Source organism: Caenorhabditis elegans, chromosome IV (assembly GCF_000002985.6).
Source record: "Caenorhabditis elegans chromosome IV".
NCBI classification, from domain to species: Eukaryota; Metazoa; Nematoda; class Chromadorea; order Rhabditida; family Rhabditidae; genus Caenorhabditis; species Caenorhabditis elegans.
The window spans coordinates 1259840-1279731 of record NC_003282.8 but is presented as its reverse complement, the minus strand read 5'-3'; the positions used below and the strand labels follow the sequence as shown (position 1 = coordinate 1279731).

General features: G+C 36.8%; 4 protein-coding genes and 1 pseudogene across 8 annotated transcripts; 1 reads left to right on the top strand and 4 right to left on the bottom strand.

The window, feature by feature from the left end:
• Window positions 1–2669: 2669 nt before the first annotated feature.
• On the bottom strand, window positions 2670–4864 carry C09E9.1 (the record flags this gene model as incomplete). 4 transcript variants are annotated; one of them, NM_171266.6, is made up of 4 exons in its annotated part: window positions 2677–2912; window positions 3011–3122; window positions 3436–3542; window positions 3730–3835. In NM_171266.6, 4 exons carry the CDS (start codon window positions 3796–3798, stop codon window positions 2829–2831), a joined length of 372 nt encoding a protein of 123 aa, NP_741315.1. The 4 variants fall into 4 exon arrangements, with proteins under 4 accessions (NP_001360251.1, NP_741315.1, NP_001368277.1 ...); NM_001372708.2 differs by having other exon boundaries at window positions 2670–2912; window positions 3011–3542; window positions 3730–4864; NM_001380039.1 differs by lacking the exon at window positions 3730–3835 and having other exon boundaries at window positions 2829–2912; window positions 3436–3512.
• Window positions 4865–5381: 517 nt separating this feature from the next.
• Window positions 5382–12866, bottom strand: clec-170 (C-type lectin domain-containing protein). Its single transcript, NM_171263.8, has 9 exons — window positions 12640–12866; window positions 11996–12355; window positions 10853–11039; window positions 10713–10806; window positions 10410–10649; window positions 6492–6639; window positions 6360–6442; window positions 6189–6313; window positions 5382–5476 (listed from the first exon to the last, which is right to left on the bottom strand). Exons 1-9 carry the CDS (start codon window positions 12854–12856, stop codon window positions 5443–5445), a joined length of 1488 nt encoding a protein of 495 aa, NP_741312.3. The 5' UTR covers window positions 12857–12866; the 3' UTR covers window positions 5382–5442.
• Window positions 12867–13883: 1017 nt separating this feature from the next.
• On the bottom strand, window positions 13884–14504 carry F38A1.13 (DUF7154 domain-containing protein; the record flags this gene model as incomplete). Its single annotated transcript, NM_171262.1, has 4 exons — window positions 13884–13917; window positions 14140–14264; window positions 14306–14388; window positions 14435–14504. The coding sequence occupies 4 exons, from the start codon at window positions 14502–14504 to the stop codon at window positions 13884–13886; spliced, it is 312 nt and encodes a 103-aa protein (NP_741311.1).
• Window positions 14505–15109: 605 nt separating this feature from the next.
• Window positions 15110–18571, bottom strand: clec-169 (C-type lectin domain-containing protein). The gene is made up of 9 exons (NM_001028016.5): window positions 18190–18571; window positions 17892–18143; window positions 17486–17678; window positions 17348–17441; window positions 16574–16822; window positions 15853–16000; window positions 15653–15735; window positions 15479–15603; window positions 15110–15222 (listed from the first exon to the last, which is right to left on the bottom strand). Exons 1-9 carry the CDS (start codon window positions 18404–18406, stop codon window positions 15189–15191), a joined length of 1395 nt encoding a protein of 464 aa, NP_001023187.2. The 5' UTR covers window positions 18407–18571; the 3' UTR covers window positions 15110–15188.
• Window positions 18572–19212: 641 nt separating this feature from the next.
• On the top strand, window positions 19213–19525 carry F38A1.17 (annotated as a pseudogene). The gene is made up of 2 exons: window positions 19213–19369; window positions 19417–19525. Coding segments are annotated over exons 1-2 (266 nt in total).
• Window positions 19526–19892: the final 367 nt, after the last annotated feature.

Genomic DNA, 19892 nt, shown 5'->3' with positions numbered 1-19892 from the left:
TTTGCCGGAAATTTCAATTCCGGCAATTTGCCGATTTGCTGGAATTTTAAATAATTCGCCGGTTTGCCGGAAACTTCAATTCTGGCAATTTGCCGATTTGCCGGAAACTTCAATTCCGGCAATTTGCCGATTTGCTGGAATTTTAAATAATTCGCCGATTTGCGAAAATTTCAATTCCGCCAATTTGCCGATTCGCCAAATATTTTCAATTCCTGCAATTTGCCGACTTGCAAGAAATTCTAAATTCCAGCAATTTGCTGATTTGCCGGAAATTTCAATCCCGGCAATTTACTGATTTGCAAAAAATTGGGTTTTTCAAAATTCTAAATTTCGGAGCTTGAAATTCGCCAATTTCTAATTTTTTTTACGACTGAAAATCAGGCTTCAAAAGCTCAAAATAGCTAAATTATGGCCAAAAAAAGAGCCCAGACTACTAAAAACCAGTAGTGGTCACTCAAGTAAAATGAACGCCAGAAGACGTACTCAAATGTGTAGAGTGTTGTCCTGAGACAGAGAGAGAGGGTGAAAACAATGTGGAAAACCACTCGGAGTGTATGGACACACTCTACCAGTCGACCGACTGGCTCCTTCTCTTCTCATTCACTCGTTAATCGTCGTCGTTTCGAACCCTCCGAGATGGAATGGGATGGAGACACCCAGAGACACTGACTAATTTGCCTCCGTCTCAGTTTCTACCAATTGCGGAGACAACTAATTTTAAATTCATGAACGACGTCTATTTAGTTGAAAAATGAGCAGATGTACGCCGTAATTTGGGGGAATTTGCACAATTTTCAAGATTAAACTGTTAAAATGTTGCTATTTTGAGTGTGAAAATCTCCAAAATTCCTGGAAAAGTCGTCGAAAAAGTGTCGGAAATTCCAAAAATCGTCAGAAACTTCGCGAAATTGCAAAAAACCCGAGTTTTCGAGGTGAAAACCGGAAGCAAATGTGATTAATCTGAGCGTAAAATGGAATTTATCCAATTTTCGAGATTATACTGTGAAAACCTCCAAAACTCGCGAAGAAGGTGTCGAAAATTCTAAAATTACTTAATTTTACGAAAAAATTAGAGCAAATAAATCCAAAAACCACGATTTTTGTACTAAAAACCAGTTAAAAATCACATATTCTACTAGAAACCCATTTGGACGCAAGAAAATGGCCAAAATTCAAAGAAAAATTTTAATTTTGCTGGAAAATCAATCTTAAACTGCCAGAAACTGGAAATTGTAGAAAAATCCAGTTTTGCAAAGAAAATTCCGGAAAACTATGGGAAACGCTCTGGATTTTACAAAAAAAAATTCCAAAAACGCCAGAAATCACTTAAAATTGCATAAAATGCGAGTTTTGAAGTGAAAAATCCGTAAAAACTGCAAAAATCTGAGGAAAACGCTTGATTTCTCTGGAATTTACAGAAAAAATCAGCAAAACCGTCAGAAATCACTCAAAATTGCAAGAATTTCAAATTTTGAAGTTAAAAATCCGGGGAAAGAAAAAACGCTAGGAAAGCTTGAAAACGATCGGCAACTCACAAACATTAGGAAAAGTCTAACAAATCTCGCCAGAACGTTGAGAAATTTCGAAAATTAAACCAAAAATCCTCATTTTCATAGTGAATATTCTGAAAAGACCACCCGGAAACAACATTGAAAACAAGCGGAATTTCTCGAAAATTATGAGAAAACATCATAATTTACAGGAAAAATGACCAAAAACCACTCGAAAACATCGAAAATAGATGATTTCGAGGGCAAAACAACAAGTGGAGCGAAACCGATGCTTGATTCGTGTACGGAAGAGCACAAACACTGCAAAAAAGTGGAAAAATGACGGAAAAGCCGTCCTCTTTCACTCTGCGCAGTGAGCCACTGCTCGCAGGAGCTCCAGAGGTTGATTTCGCAACTGTTTGGTGCTGTTTTCTTGGAAAATTGAGATCTTGTGCTCAGAACATGAGTCATTTCGGTTTATCACAACGAAAAGCTGAAAAATTTGAACAATGCGGGCCAAAATGACAAAAACCTCTGAAAAGTCGGATTTTTCTCGAAATAAATTAAATTTTTCGAGATAATCTCCAATTCCATGCTTTATCAGTTGATAAGTCGCATGAAATGGCACTCAAAAGTGCAAGAAACCGTGAAATTCGAGGAAAAATCAAACAAACAATCGTGGGTGACAATTCAAACAAAACACACCACGCCCGGCGATGATTTATAAGCTATTCTTTGTTTATTTGCGTAGCTTAATTGCCGGAAAATTCGATTTTTGAAGGAAAAACGTCGAAAAAATCAAGAAAATCGGGTGAAAATGGGCGAAAACGATGAAAACCGCGAAAAAAATAATTAATTCATTCAAAAAATCCCGCGCGGTGTTTGCACAGATTGTCACGCAAAAATGCAGAATCTGAGAACTACTGTACCACGCCGGGAATTTTTCTGTTTTCAATCAATTTTTAAGCAAAAAAATGCAAGAAATTTTAATTTTTACCGGGTTAAAATACAATTTTGCTGTCTGAAAACAGTTTTTTTGCGAAAAAATGTTTGTTTTTGTTTTCCCGCTGGAAAATCGAAAAACGCTCAAATTCTGCACTTTTGCGTAAAACCTACCGTAACCCACCCAAAAATACACAGTTTTTATAAATTTTGTTTTTTTTTAACGAAAAAAACCTGTTTTCATAGAAAAAAAACATTTATTGAGTGAAAAAAAAGCGGAAAAATAAGTATTTTACATCAAAAAGTACCCGAAAGAGATCAGAAAAATCGTTAGCACACACGGAGGATCGAGAAAATGGAGAAAATTGTAGTGAAAATCGGTAAATTTATTCAAGATTATGTTTCTTGAGGCTGCTGAACTTCCCAAATGACCACCGGAATGTCGTGCTTCAGTCGTGGAATTGCGTAGCGTTCCTTGCCCTGAAAATTTCGGAAATTATCGATTTTTTTGTGGGAAAATTTAAAAAATTTTCGATTTTTCAACTAAAAAACTCTAAAAAATATCGATTTTCCCATACTTTTGGCCTCAAATTCTTCATTAATCGGCATAATCGTCGTTTCTCGCCGTCGCTCATCGTTTCTTGGTAAAACTCGTTTGCCACGTCACCATCCTCGTCGATATATTGTGAACTGCAAGAAAAATCGTTAATTTTTTGGGTTTTCGGGTAACTGTAGCGGCGAATCTGTGCAAACACCGAGTTTTTTTCCGTAAAAATTCAGAAAATTCGGAATTTGCATGAAATTTTACTAGAAATTCGATATTTTTTATCTAATTTTACGGTAAAATTTGCGAAAATTCAAATATTTCATAAAATTTTACGAGAAAATACCGAAACATTAGAATTTCACATTTAATTTCACGACAAAATGCACAAAATTTGGATTTTCTATCGATTTTTTCCGGATTTTTCAAATTTTTCTTCAAAAAATCGATAATCTGCACCTTTTCGCCTCGTGAACCAGAAAATATTCGGGTAAAATGCCACGTGTCTTCAAAACTTCCGCATATTTCGCAATCATCTCGTCAGGCCGCGCGCCGGCACGTTTTACCTGAAAAATTGTTAATATGATGTGGGTTACGGTAGCTCCGAGACTGTGCAAACACCGAATTTCACGACAAAATGCAGATTTTTCTCACTTTTTATTGGATTTTACGGAAAAATGCAGAAAAACCAGGTTTTTACTCAAAAATTCAAATTTTGCATCAAACTCCACGACAAAATGCACACAAACTCACCCTTCCGACAGTTTTTGGCTCAGATTTGTGTGGTGGCTCCTCCTTACGCTTACTGCTGCCAAGGCCCATGATTTGTAACTGATTTTATCGATTTTTGGGCGAAAATCTGGAATTTTTCAAGTGAAAAATGTGAAAAATGGCCGATTTTTTAGAGAAAATGCGCTAAAAAACCGGTCGACGACTGATTTAATATGGAAGTCGGCACGAGAAATGCAAATTTTGATCATGTGATTCGGGGGAGAAAACACGTAGAAATAAAAAATTTGAAAGCGGGAACTAGTTTTGGATTCCTAGGCCATTAAGGTCAAAAAATTACAATTTTATCGATTTTTCAGAAATTTTTTCAGTTATTCTTATTAAAACTGTTAGAACGGAAATTTAAATAATAAAAAAACCAAAAACATTCAGAAAATTTGAAAGCAGGGACTAGTTTTGGGTTTCTAGGCCACCAACTTGAAAAATTGAATGGAACTAAAATTTCACCTAGAAAGCTTAAAATTAACTGTATTTTTCAAAAATTCCAAATTTTCACAATAAATTTAAACAACGTGGCCGAGTTTTGTGTTTCTAGGCCATCAGGCTCAAAAATTTGCACTTCCCGGCAATTTATATCATATTTTTGCAGAAATTTTGAAAATTTTACTAATTTTCTCTTAAAATTAGTGAAAATTCAATTTTTTTCAATTCAATTGCAAAACTTGCGAATTTTCGGGCAAATTTTTTCAGTAAAATCGAATTTAATGGGGTTTTTCGTTGGGAACATTGTTTTTTTTAGTGTTTCTAACGTTTTCTTCTCAATTTTATTATCAAAAATCAACAAAAATGACGCAAAAACACATCAAAAACCGCCCTAGTTTTCTGTTTTTAGTGTAATTTTTTTTTATTTTCTGAAAAAATATATACATTTTGTATGAAGACTGGTTAAAAAGAAAGAACGAGAAGAAAAAAGGAAATAATTTCAAAAATCATCTTGTAAAAATCAAAAATTGATAAGATAAAAGAACGATTTTTGAAAACGTCAGTGCCAGTGGTCATGTGGTTTTTAGGGCAATTTCTTCAATTTTCAGTGAAAATTGTAGTGAAATATCGATTTTTCCTTGTTTTTCAGCCTAAAAATTACGAAATCCCGAAAAAAATTGACCGAAAATGCGGGAAAATCGAGAGAAGCGGGGCGAGAGAGGACGACACCGAGAGACGCAGACAGAACGACAGCGCGACGAGAGAGTGTTGGGGAGTGGAGAGGCGAGAGAAATCAAGGCGAGAAGCACGAGGGAATGGAAGCTTTGCATGGAAATGAGAGTTTTGGAGAAGAAAATTGGCGGAAATTCAAATTTTTAGAATGAAATAACGGATACAATACTAAATCAGAGAAAAATAAAACGATAAAAAACACGAATAGATGTCCTGGCACGAAACAAACTTTTCAGCTACAGTACCCCGACATACTTTTAAATTTTTTCGTAACTCGAAATTATAGGATTTTTTCTCCAAGAATACGGTTTTTTTAACAGTAAAACACCGTTAAAAATGTCGAGAATCGATTTTCCGAAAATGATATCGATTTTTCGCAGTTTTTTCTTCCTTTTTTTGCTGAAATTCGCTATTTTTCTAAGTTTATTTTAGTTAATACAATGCATAAAATAATGTCGAGCGAAAATAATTTTTATTGGAATTTTTTTAAATCAGATTCCAATCAGCCGAGTTTGAAATGCCTTAGTCACAGTATGGAAGCCAATATGGAGGGAGCCTGAAATAACAAAAAATGTTTAATCGATATTTTCTATCTGCACGTGTCTCAATACAGTTTGATCTACAGAAACAGTTTGATCTACAGAAACAGTGCATTTTTTTCCACTTCTACGACTTTAAAGGGGGCGCATTTACACGTGATGGTCTCGACACGCGCCACCCATTGATTTTTGGGACGCGTGGCAAGACCAATGGTGGCGTAGATGCGCCCCCTTTAAGTGTCGTAGAAGTTGGAAAAAATGCACCACAGGGAGGCAAACGGTACATCCGAGAAAGTGCGCTCTACTGCTCAATGAGCATACCACTGGTGAGAGGGTATCAACAGTAAATTCATTGATGTCATTAAATAGAGAATTTTCTGTAGAACATTTTTCATATGCATCATTTTCAAAAAAAATTGAGCCGTTTTCGAGATAAATCCAATTTAAAAACGCGACTACTGTAGAAATTAGTATGTACGTAAGGTTTGCCTCCCCGTGGCACTGTATAGCATTTATAATTCAAAAAAATAAAAGAGAATGAACGTTTCGTTTTCTGGGAAGCTGGAAGCTCAAAACTTCCGTAACTGCCCTCAAAACTATCGTTCAAAGAAAAATGCACATCGACGTTACATACTCCACGTTTAAAACAGTTTTGTGCACACACGAGATACTATTTTCCATTCATTGTGTTACAATTTGATCCGACAAACGAATGTTTTCAAGCACTACCTGTCACTGTATACCCTGACTTGAGTGTCTTCTTCAGCCCAATTTTTGTACTCATATTGTAGTTGCATACTGTAAGTCACCGGGCTAAAATGATTAGAATGACTGGCAAGAATTCCACTAACATCCTAAATTTTGTGATATCAATGAAATATTTTACGTCATTTCAATTACCTTCGAGTAAACTTGAAAGTTACCGCCACTGTAGTTGTCGTTTTTCATGATAAGATCCATTGACACAAAGGAACTAATGGGAACTGAAAGAGTAAACACTAAAACAATATAAGTATAACAACAAGAACCTACTGTGATCTTGAACTGTTACATACACTTCGTAATAAGTTGAAAACGGAACGTTCATTGGTGGCAACTCTATTATCTTTTGACCGGAGAGAACCGGGTTTGCACAGTAAATTGGATGCTTATAACTATACATAGGAAACCAATCAATTAGCTGAAAAACTCAAGATTGTGACCAGCGATCAATGATCTGTTTAGTTGCAATTGAATTTTCGGCTAACGGCAAATTCGGCGTACGCAGATCTTTGAAAGTTAGGGTGCGTCACAGCGCCTCAAATCGGGAGAGATGTGAAAATCGAGAATTGAAAAGTGCAATGGAGCGCGCTTGCACACTTTTACCGTATTACACGGTAGCACAGAAACTAGATGGATTGGTTCATGATACTCAGTCTGAAAACCTATATTGGCCACTATCTCGAAAACCGTCACAAAATCGATTTTGCGATGCATACAGTGTGGGAAAGTTCTATAGGACCCCCCCTAATTTGAAGGTTTGAGGAACTTCCGAAAATTTTTTCGAAAAACTGCTAATGCCGTTCGTTTTTAAATTGAAAAAAACCTATATAAATTTTTTTCCAGAAGTTTATCTCAAAAACTGAGGTCGCGCTGGAAAAAACGTCAAAATCCAGTGTGAAACTTCTATAGGACCCCCCGTTTTTTTTCACGATTTTTACTAAAATCAACAGATTTTGGAATTTTTGACAAAGCTCAAATCAAGTTTGAGTTAGAAATGAGTTCATATAAGCAGCTTTGACTTTAAAAAATTAATACGAAATGTTCTCGTGGGATCTCCAGACTGGTTCTGATTCTTCCGATCTTTGATGTTCAAGTCTGTTTCAAGCTTCCTGGTGCTCTCGGTAATGCCAAAACTTGATAAACTCTCTTTAACAAGTTCCTACTAAAATTCCTAGCACGCACTTTAGATGTTTCGACTGTGTAGTCAAGCTGATTTGGCAAAATATGCAGCAGGAAACAATGGAAGGCTTATCAGGAATCAAATCGTTTTTCTTTGATTACAAGGTTCCATGGGACCAATATTTCAAGTTAAATTGTCCCTCACAGATGTTATTTACTATTTTTTGCGTGAATTATTAAATGTGGAATTGTGGCATGTGTTGTGGCACACATATAGAGGCTGGAAAGCTTACTTCGAAAGCAGTCTAACTTGCAATGCCTCGAGGATCTGCCCTTTCGGACACTGAACGCGCTCAGCTGGATGTTATGAAATTGCTCAATGTGTCCCTGCATGAAATGAGTAGGAAAATTTCCCGTTCTCGACACTGTATTCGCGAGTATCTGAAGGATCCGGTGAGCTACGGTACATCTAAAAGAGCTCCTCGTCGCAAAGCTCTCTCCGTGCGTGACGAACGAAATGTGATTCGTGCTGCCTCCAACTCCTGTAAGACGGCAAGAGATATTCGCAATGAGCTTCAATTGTCTGCTTCAAAAAGGACCATCCTCAATGTCATCAAACGATCTGGTGTAATCGTTCGTCAGAAACTTCGCCCTGCTCCGTTACTCTCTGCAGACCATAAACTCAAGCGATTGGAATTTGCTAAGAACAATATGGGAACGAATTGGAGTAAAGTGAGAATTTAAAAAAGCAAGAGTGAATAATTAGGATCATTGTTTTAGGTTGTCTTCTCCGATGAAAAGAAATTCAATCTCGATGGGCCTGACGGTTGCCGCTACTATTGGCGCGATTTGCGCAAGGAACCAATGGTTTTTTCGAGACGTAATTTTGGAGGAGGAACGGTGATGGTTTGGGGAGCGTTCACGGAGAAGAAGAAGCTTGAGATACAGTTCGTCAGTAGCAAGATGAACAGCACTGACTATCAGAACGTCTTGGAACTGGAGCTCTCCAAATATCTTCGTCACTACTCCAGAAAAGACTTTAGATTTCAGCAGGATAATGCGACAATCCATGTGAGCAACTCAACCCGCGACTATTTCAAGCTCAAGAAGATCAACCTTCTTGATTGGCCAGCTCGAAGTCCTGATCTCAATCCAATCGAAAATTTGTGGGGGATTCTTGTCCGTATCGTGTATGCTCAGAACAAGACTTACCCAACAGTTGCATCGTTGAAGCAAGGAATTCTCGACGCTTGGAAGTCTATTCCGGACAACCAGCTGAAAAGTTTGGTCAGATCAATGGAGGACAGACTGTTTGAGATCATCCGCACACAAGGAAACCCGATTAACTATTGATCCTTTCTTGATTTTAGTATATGAATGTTCTGTTGTTGATCAAAAATAACTGCAACTTGTTAATACGCTGTTTCTGACTGGTTTCTTGGGGATGGCGTAAAAATGTTTATGGTGTGTGTGCTAGGAATTTTAGTAGGAACTTGTTAAAGAGAGTTTATCAAGTTTTGGCATTACCGAGAGCACCAGGAAGCTTGAAACAGACTTGAACATCAAAGATCGGAAGAATCAGAACCAGTCTGGAGATCCCACGAGAACATTTCGTATTAATTTTTTAAAGTCAAAACTGCTTATCTGAACTCATTTCTAACTCAAACTTGATTTGAGCTTTGTCAAAAATTCCAAAATCTGTTGATTTTAGTAAAAATCGTGAAAAAAAACGGGGGGTCCTATAGAAGTTTCACACTGGATTTTGACGTTTTTTCCAGCGCGACCTCAGTTTTTGAGATAAACTTCTGGAAAAAAATGTATATAGGTTTTTTTCAATTTAAAAACGAATGGCATTAGCAGTTTTTCAAAAAAATTTTCGGAAGTTCCTCAAACCTTCAAATTAGGGGGGGTCCTATAGAACTTTCCCACACTGTATAAGAAATGACCGCGATGAAATTATCTATATTTATTGTTGATGAATTTTCGATTTTGTACTTCCCGACCAAGTTATGCACGTTTGTTCGGTGGAGCGCGTTCGCACCCATCTAGCAACTGAAGCACCGTGATTGAACACGGTGGTTCACATGGTGGTACAGAAACTAGATGAGTGCAAACGTGCTCTACCGAACAAACCCTAATTTGACCGGTTAGGAAAGTTTCAATCAAAAAATTTCTCAATAGAAAAGATAGAGAATTTTCTTGCGGTCATTTTTCATATGCATCGCAAAATAAAATTTGGGGTTAGTTTTCGAGATAGTAGCCAATATAGGTTTTCAGACTGAGTATCATGAACCAAGCCATCTAGTTTCTGTGCTACCGTGTTCAGTTGCTAGATGGGTCCAAACGCGCTCCACCGAACATAGGGCAGTCATGAGGGTCGTACCCTTTTGGGAGACGCTCCTTTTTTGGGGGGGGGGGGGGGGGCGACGCGTTCCCGTCCCCATACTGGGGGACGAGGGATGTTCCTTGTCCCCAATATCAGGACGTCCCCTTTTACTTTGGGTCAAAATTTGATCTTTTTCATTATCACCCAAACTAAAAACACATCTTTACGTGATATTAGGACCAATTTCCACGGTCTGGTATGTGACGTAAATTTTTAAAACAAGATCCGTTCTGTTCAAATTTGATTTCTATGCACCGGGGACGTCCTTTTTTTCGACCCGCGACCCGTCGTGGTCGGGTCGACGGTTCGCATGTCGGACCCAAATGGGACGCGGCAAAAAAATGTGAAGAAATAAAATTTATTTTTTGTAATACAGTGCATTTTTTTTCCACTTCTACAACTTTAAAGGGGGCGCATTTACGCGGAATGGTCTCGCCACGCGTTATCCATTGATTTTTGAAGCGCGTGGCGAGACCAATGGCGGGACCATTCCGCGTAAATGTGCCCCCTTTAAAGTTGTACAAGTGGAAAAAAAAATGCACTGTAATATAATTGCGATCATGTTTCCAAACTATGCAATGGGTTCCGGGTCGACCCTTTTCGATCCATCGACACCTCTAATATTGCTCGCGTAAATACGGTTATAAGGTACGTAAAATGTAAAAATGTGTATCGTCACTCACGTTATGAAAGTCTCTGCCTTTTCCAATATTATACAGTCCATTCGTTTTGGAAGTTAGACTATGAATCGCTTTTGATTGAGTTCCGCCTGATGGATCAGCGGAACAAAGTGCATGAACTATTCCATGATGTTGTCTCACAAGTGATACTGTTTTTGAAATATCCCAATCGTTTGGATAACGTTTCAAAAGAATTAAGACAATTGATCCGCAAATAGGAATTTTGTTACTGTTGTAGAATTTCTTTAAAGTAGTAAAATGAATGTTTTGGATGAAATTTCCTGTAATCCGACAAAAAATACATACCTCAACCATTTGAAGTGCGTCACTCCCTGCCTTTTTGTCTCTAAATCCCAATTTGGAATCAGGAAGATGGGAGTACACATATGACTGGGCGTCTCTAAATTTTGATTTCAAGAATGAACAGTTTTGATAAAAATAAATACCCAAAATCCGTGAAATAAACAATGCTTTCTTCTACACGCACATCAAATCTTGCAATTGCATATCCGGAGCATGGGGTAACTTTAAAAGGATATCCGTCCCACGCTTTTTTCACAGTTTGCGCACCGTAATCATTTGAAAATGCAAAAAGTATTGTCCCATTTTCAGTTGGCTTGCAAGAATTTTCTTCTGAACAGATAGGCTTTGAAATTTCAATTTAGGGAGCTGACAAATTAGGGGTACTAATTTTGCCTAAAAAGTTGTCGACTGTGACTGGCTATTTAGAAGCAGAGGCGGGCGTATTTCCAAATTTTCGGATATTTGCTACTATATCGGATGATTGGAATAAAGTTGGAAAACATCTATAGTGATCACTTCTCTACATCTAAGGTTGTCCGCGCATGTCTGTAGAAATTTTTGCTCGTTGGTTCAATTCTATCAACTGACAATCCTTTTTTACTCAGAATATGAATAAATTTTGTGCAAAACCAGTTGTCTCGGTTTACGTCTACAATAACTCTCGTGTACAACTACCGTACCCCGATCTTTCAAGACGACTCGCAAAAACCCCCTAAAACAAGCGGAGAGCCAGCTAGTCAGTAATTTAAAAAAAACTTTTCGAGCAGTTCAAATTTTTGATTACATGAGAAAAACAACAAAGCTATCAAAAATTGAGCAAAATTTTTTAATTCAAACTTAATCACAACGGAATACTTTTTTTACGGATGTGCTTTTAATTAGAAAAAAAAGATATATAAATAGTTTGCACTTAAAAACTTTACCTTTAGTCAGACTTTGTCTAAACTTGGATGAAAAAAAAAAAAAAAAACTTTTTTTTGGCAAAATTTGTGCAAAAAGCTGCTGAGAGCTAAAGTTGGTGCGAGAAGCTGCAGGTAAATGCCGATAGTATAATCAAAGTTTCAGAAAAATAAATTTATTTCTTATCCTTGTTTATATTTTTACTTTATTGAAGATTGAGCGCTCATAATTTAAATCAAGAGTGCTGGTTTTTATTGGTTTTGAAGTTCATAAATCCAAAAATTTTTGTTTTTGACAAACCTGTTATTGGTTCTTGAGTCGAAGTAATAACTGGAGGTGAAAAAGTTGGTGGAGCAATTGGATTATAACTTTTTACGTTTACTAACCTGTAACTGGCATTCTCTGAGTTGTAGAAATAACTGGAGTAATTTTTTGAGTCGTAGAAACTAATGGAGGTGCGAAAGTTATAGGAATTTGTTGAGTTGTTGAAATGCTCGGAGGTGAAAAAGTTGGTGGAGCAACAGGACTATAACTGCACACAAACAAGTTCTTGTCGTTCTCTCCAAATGCATTCCATTTTGTGTTCACCACGCTTTGAGCCAAATAATTTTGACCGAGTTGAGTGCCGAAGTTTGTGTAAGTCACTGGACTTCCATTATCCCAAGCGAATGGACTTGAAGAACTGTTTCGACTCAGTCCAATCCAAAAACTTCCGCTGTTTGTTTCAAATGCCGTTCGAGCGTCAGCTAAAAATTATAAAGTGTTCACATGTAACTTTCTCAGATGTGTTTTGTTTCTAATAATATTCTGTTGAAAGCCTTTAGAAAGGACACAAAAAAGTTCTTCAGAGTTTGAAAAAGTTTCACCACTTTATAGCGGTTCAATCCCAAAGTCTCTATTACATTCACCACATCAACAGTTGTCCTAATACTAGTATGGTTTTTTTGTAATCTTTTTTTGAAGGCTAGAAATACGAATGAGGCTCTTTTTATCATTTGACAGTGCAATTTCGATAAGATTAACAACTCACAGGCCAAAAAACTGCTGGTGTACTGATCAGGAACATATGCCAAATAAGAAGAAGTGACTGGATTTTGGTAATGACACCAATTACGAGCATCATTAAATGTCAACTGTTGGGACACGAACGTGAAACATAACCCTTTGATTTCCTTATCTCGACTGTCAAGACACGCACTGTGTGCAAATGAAGCAAGAACAAGGGGAAGAAATAGTTGAAGTATCATTTGAAGTCAACTGAGAAAACATTTGATAAGAAATGGTTTTTTATGTATTAGGCCTTTTGATAAGTTTTTCTGTTTTTTTTTTCTTAGATATGTGGTTATATTGAAGACTTTTAGTAGTGATACGCCTAACAATATCACCTATATCGGATTACTTTCTGATATTTTAAATCTGATAGACAGTACTGTGATGACGAAAAAAAAAGTTTTCGATAAAAAAAAAACTTTTTGGCGAAATTAAAAAGTTGTCCTCACAGTTCTGAGCTTTATCATGGTCCGATATGACTTAAAATTAGGTATTTTGTTATGCTTACCATTTCTAACAGTCTTCTATATAACCAAAAAAATATCTAAGAAAAAATTAAACTTGGGGAAAAAAAACGACAAAACTTATTGAAGTGCCTAATAGTTGAATCGGCCTGGTTTATCAGTCAAATGAGAAAATTTCAACATTCACACGCTATGTACCGAATTTTGGCGACTCTGTACAATTGGCAAGATAAAATTCGTTTACACTGATAAAGTTCAAACCGTTTTTAATTCCCGATTCCTTTCGCTGCATTCATTACTTCAATTCTTCCCATAACTGAACTGATAAGGAAAAAACTGACTTTAATACTTTTTCTTGTGACTATTTGCCATAATTTTTGGGTTGTTGGTAATTGTAAAACAATTTTTTAAAAGTTTCTGATCTAATGTTTACTTCTATGATAAACGTCTGACTTTCGTATTGCATGTTCATGTATTATTTTCCGGGTCAATTTATCTTTTCTGAGTATTTTATAAATTAAAAAAAAAACAATTGAACAATGTTTCCAGGCACCAAAACTAGTAACATTTTGGAGATATATAAAACATGTCGAGAGAATATAACTTATCGGAATTTGTTCAAATCAGAGTTTTTTTGCTGAAATTCGCTATTTTTCTAAGTTTATTTTAGTTAATACAATGCATAAAATAATGTCGAGCGAAAATAATTTTTATTGGAATTTGTTTAAATCAGAGTCCAATCAGCCGAGTTTGAAATGCCTTAGCCACAGTATGGAAGCCAATATGGAAGAGGACTGAAATAACAAAAAATTGTTCAATCGATTTTTTAATTTGTCTTTTTATCCGCAAAATACATTGAAAATGATAAAAATGATTGTGACTTCCGTGTATACGCAGTTTTTAAAAAATGTTTAAAGGTGTAGTAGCCTCAATTTGGATTTGTCCTAAAACTTTTAAAATTGCAATTTAATTTCGTTACAATCTGATCAGAAAAAACTGATTTTTTCAAGCACTACCTTTTACAGTACACTCTGACTCGAGTGGCTTCTTCAGCTCCATTCGTGTAATTATACTGTAGTTTCATACTGTAAGTCACCGGGCTAAAAGTAAACCAATTACCGGCAAGGATTCCATTAAAATCCTAAATTTTGTGATATTAATGAAATACGTCATTTTAATTACCGCCGGGTAAGCTTTCAAGTCACCGCCGCTGTAGTTGTCGTTGGTTATGGAAAGATTGAGTGACCGAAAGGAATCTATGGGAACTGAAAGATTAAATAATGTTTTAAAAGTAAAAGAACAAGAACCTACGGTGATCTTGAATTGTTAAAGTCACCCAACAATATCTAGAGAACGGAACGTTCATTGATGGCAACTCCATCATGTTTTGACTAGAGAGAATCGGGTTAGCACAGTAAATTGGATAAGGAGGATCATAAATAGGAATATGACCCATTAACTGAAAAACTGAATGGCTGTGACCTGTGAGCAATGATCTACATAGGTTTCATTGTGACCAGGGAATGGCGTCGAATTTAATTTTCGGAAAACGGCGAACGCAAATCTTTGAAACTGTATGAAACCATTGCATGATTGATACTTCAAACAAGCAAAACCTAAGGAATGCAATAATGGATAAAATCGTTCAGCGAAACCGGCGAATTTTTTGTGAATACGTTAAATTGAAAAAAAATATCACGATTGTCATCCTTACTCACTCTAGGAGCCGAGTCGGCCACTAGAGTCACATGTTTGTATTTCGATCATCAGCAAATATATTCAAACATATATCCAGTTCCGAATAAACAACAATTATATAAGTCAAGTGTATCAATTAACAGAAAGAAAAGAACATGGGCACGGGACTCATGCATAGACCAAATAAATTTAGATCACAAGAGGAGAGAGCACGAAAATTCAAAAGAAATTGAGAGTTGACACATGAGTTGATTGTACTTAACTTGCTTTTGGAATTTCTTAAGCTTTGGGTGTTGGAACAAATTTATTATTCACTTTTTCCATGTTCCAAAATTATTTAAAAACAAGAAAATTCGGCATTAAAATGTTAGTCGCAATACGGCAGCCAATCCTTTGGAGCACTGGAATAAAATGATTAAAGCTGAACACATAGTCTCATAATCGTTCTTACATGTTAATGGGTACTTGTGTATTATACCCCCGACATTTTAAAAACTAATTTTTTAATTTATAAAATAAAACGTGTGGACGTTTAGGCTTAGGAAAACACCATGCCTAAGCCTAACGAAGAAAATGGGTATCACGTTTAATTTAAATGTTTAAATTAATGGAATTTTGTTTAAATTTTAAAATGGCGGGGGTATAATACACAAGTACCTGTTCATGTACACCCTGACTTGAATTGTTTGCTCTACAGCAGAAGTATAGTTATACTGCAGCTGCATGCTATAACTACCCAGGTCAAAGTAGTATGATTGGTCGCCGTGAACACCAAAGAGACTCTGAAAAAAGTGTGTATGGGGCACTGACAGAGAACTTTATTCGATTTACCTTCGAGGAGATGTACCAGTCGTCACCGCCACTTTTTTCATTTGACCACTTTAGATCGAATGATTGGAATGAATCTGGAGGACCTGCAAAAAAAAAAAATAAGCTAACAATTGGGGATTGTTCTTCATTTTTTGGTGTACTTTTCTTGTAGAATAGCTTACCAGCTTGGCTGAATAGAAAATTCAATAAAAACAACTAACCATGATCTTGCACAGTTACAAGTGTCCAATACAGAAAACATTCAGTATTAACATTCATTGACGGCAATACCGCCGTGTTTTGTCCAGAAACAACCGGGTTCGCACAGTACATTGGATATGGAGCAGAGAAGAATTGGTACTCCTCCGTCTGATAAATCAATTATGTTGTATTTATTAATTTTTATTTTGCTTGTTTTAGAAGTCAAAATGCAATAGAAATAATTATTTTCCTCTTATATATCCATACTAGGGACTTAAAGGTGGTGTGGTTGAATTTATTATTGCTTTATTAGATTAAAGATAGTCTTCCAGACACCGAATTTCATAATGAAAAGTTCTCGGAAAATAGTTATGGCGGCTTAAAAAATGTCATAAAATTAGTGAAAATTTGAAATTTGACAGACTTGTCACTGTCGCAGCAACTGGAAACTAATTTTTTTGAAATCACCGTTTAATTTATTATATGTATTGCGTTTTCAACTTGATTTAGGTATTTTAAAGTCGATGGACAAAGTGATTTGGTAAAAAATTTCAAAAAATTCTTTTCGTCAAATATCAAATTTTAACTACTTTTTGGGCATTTTTTGAGTCTCCACAACTTATTTTTTTGAGAGTTTTTCAAGAAGTTTCATTTTAAAATTTGGGTGTTTTCAAACAATATCGAATATAATAAAGCAAATAAAAACTGTTTTATGTTATTCTAGGCAACTCGTTAACTTACAAAATCTGCAAATTTCGAGTCTTTTCCAAAGTTACACACGCCATTTGTTTTAGATGTGAGATTGTAAATTGCTTTGGACTGCGTTCCTCCTGACGGATCAACAGATGAAAATGCATGAACCATTCCGTAATGTTTTCTCACAGTTGATACTGTTTTCGATATGTCCAATCTGTTCGAGTAGCGCTTTTCAAGAATGACGCATCTGGATCCACAGACAGAATATTGTTTACTGTTGTTGTTATAGAACTTCTAGAGTTTAATGGCGTTGTATGATAATATATACTCGGCAGTTTGGTTCTTCGGCAAATTCGGCAAATTTGCCGTGCTTAACAAACTCGGAAAAATTATATATTTTTTGATATTTTTTGGAGCACCAAAACTACTGAATTCTTAACACACCTCTGGTTTCTGAACGAGGTTAGGTGTAGTGTGTCTGCTTAAACATCAAAATAACTCAATTTGTTGTCATTTTACTAAATTTTTGCCGAAAAAATCAACAGTTTTAGTCAAAATTTTACTGTCAAATTTTTGACGTGTGCGGCAAATTTCGAAATTTGCCGAGCTCGGCAAATTCGGCAAATCTACTTTTTTGAAATTTGCCGAGCTCGGCAAACGGCAAATTCGGCAAATTCGGCAAATTTGCCGCACACCCCTGTTCTTCACCCTTTCTTCACCTATTCTTCGCTCTTCTTCGCCAAGATAATATAGGTGAACAATCGGCGAAGAAGTGCGAAAGAAAGGAGAACCAAACTGCCGAGATATTATTTACCGTACCTCAATAATTTCCAAGCTGTCGCTACCTGTTGTGTTATCACCAAATCTCAAGTTTGAATCAGGAAGGTGGGAGAACACATATGACGTTGCATTACTGAAATACAATGGGCTAGAAAAATAATTAAAGAAAAATGTTACTCAAGATCCGTAAAGTAAGCAATGCCCTCTTGACCAGTGTTCACGTCAAATCTGACAATTGCATAACCTGCATAGTCGTCAGTGAAAGTTAAAAAGCCTTGGTACCATGTACTTCTCACAGTTGCCGAATCGAAATCGTTTGAGTAAGCGAATAGGAGCGTTACTTTTTTCCCTGGTTTGCACGAGTTGTCTTCTGAAAACACGTGCACAAGTTTAAATGTTAATTCTTGTGTTATTTTGTCTATGAGTTAATAAATGAATGGCTTATCAATCAAATAGGACCTTCGAAAAATGACACTACACAAAATTTAGCAACAGAGGAGCACTTCAAACTAAAAAAAAGTTGATGAAAAATTGCTATCCGAACTATAACTTACTGTTCTCAAGTATTCCCATTCCCACCTACCTGGTGAAATAGTTGGTGCAGGAGTAGCCGCATAACTGCACACAAACCAGGTTAGGCTACTGTTTTTATATGAACCCCATCTTGATGTGCCCATATCTTCAAAAATGTAGTTCTGATCCAGTTCAGTGGTGCCGAAATTGGTATAAGTTACTGGCTTCCCGTTGTCCCAGGCGTATGGACTGGTCGAACTGTTGCGGCTCAGCCCAATCCAAAATCTTCCGAATCCAAGTCCATATTCGTGGCTGGCCCTGGCTATAAAATAAATGTGTGTTTAATCGCAGTATGTTTAGTAACTCACTAGCTAAGAAATTGGCGGTAATCTGATCAGGAACATATGCCAAATAGGATGGACCCGCCGGATTCTTGTTATGACACCAATTCCGGGCATCAGTGAAATTCAACTGTTGACTGTAGAACGTGAAGCATGATCCTTCGAATTCTTTATCGCTATTGACCATACACTCACTCTTCGCATATGAAGCGAAAAAAACAAGAAGAAACAATTGGAGAAGCATTTGATCTCAAATTGAAAAATTGTGAAAACTGCTGGCCTTTAAATTAAGTTTGTCACTGTTATCAGTGCAAACGTATGTAGTGAGGTAAAATGTTTGTGACTTGTTACAATGGCAGGAAAATCATGGAAAGAGTTGAATTATTCAAGGAAATGCGGCGAAGATCCTGTAACTAAATGATAATTTTTTGATTTCTTGAATTTATTATTGTCAACATTTTTTCTCAACACGGAACAATGCGGTCTTAAATTAATGCCTTTATAAAACAAAGATAACACGGTAACTATATGATCTTTGTTTAATGTATGTATAAGAATTGGTTATTACTACATATTCTCGCTTGGGGCACGTTAGATAATCATTCAAAGTAGGCCTTCCACGAAGGCGCCACTCTCGCCCGCCCGCCCCACACCACGCCCCACACTCCCGCCCCCCTCACACCATCGCCCTACTGAAATTTTGTTTTGTAAAAAAACTTTTAAAAATCGGTTAAGCTCTAATTTTTAGAGTGAAAAATCAAAAAAATGACTTTTGGAAACTTGCTTTTAGCAAGATTTAACAAGAAACAAGCGATCCGAAGCAGAGATGAAAATACACCATCTCTCCGCCCACTACACACACAAACTATAGCGTCACGCGGAAGCCGCGAAGTGTCGGCCGCGGCGGAAGTAGTGATATTTTCATTATCGTAAAGTAAAATGCCAAGTACGCAAACATGAGATATGACGCTACATTGCACAGCAGGGCGATAGGGCGGGTGTGCGGGAGTAGGGCGGGCGTGGTGCACACTATTCACGCCTCGCCTTCGTGGAAGGCCTAATTATATAGTGGAAGACATAGTAAACACAAAATGGAATTCATATCGAGAGAGTGATAAGAACTTCTTTGTGTGCAGTTATAATCCTGCTGCTCCACCAACTTTCGCACCTCCGACTATTTCAACGACTCAGGAAGTACCTGTGACGCGTTATTTATATAATATTTTTAATCAAACTTAATCTCATATTTTTCAGGAAATAATTCTTGCAAACCAAAAAGAGATCAAGCGACCCTTCTTTTCGCATACTCAAATGATTTTTTTCAAAGCTCCATAAATTGGCTGGGACCCAAAAAAACTTTGAAAAACTGCAAAACTGCTCTTGTATGTATGTATTAGGCCTTCCAAATGAGCAAGGCGCGGCGCCTATTGTGCTCAACGAAGTACGGAAGGCAGTTATTAGGGAGCGGGCGACACATGCAGAGTTCGCGCCGCACTGCGGATGCATTGCAGCGTTCGTGGGACCATGAGGCTGTTTGAGGCGCCTCACCGGCCGGCGAAGGCGACGAACCGGCGCCTAGATGGAAGCCCTAGTAAGTATAAATATTCTACAACATATTCTCTATGTGATGATATCAATTACTATACAGTTGAACGGCGATAACTAGCGTAGTTCCTGTAAGAACACGGGGTTCTGGCTTTTTGATAATAGCCTGCTGGACAACGCGTTTA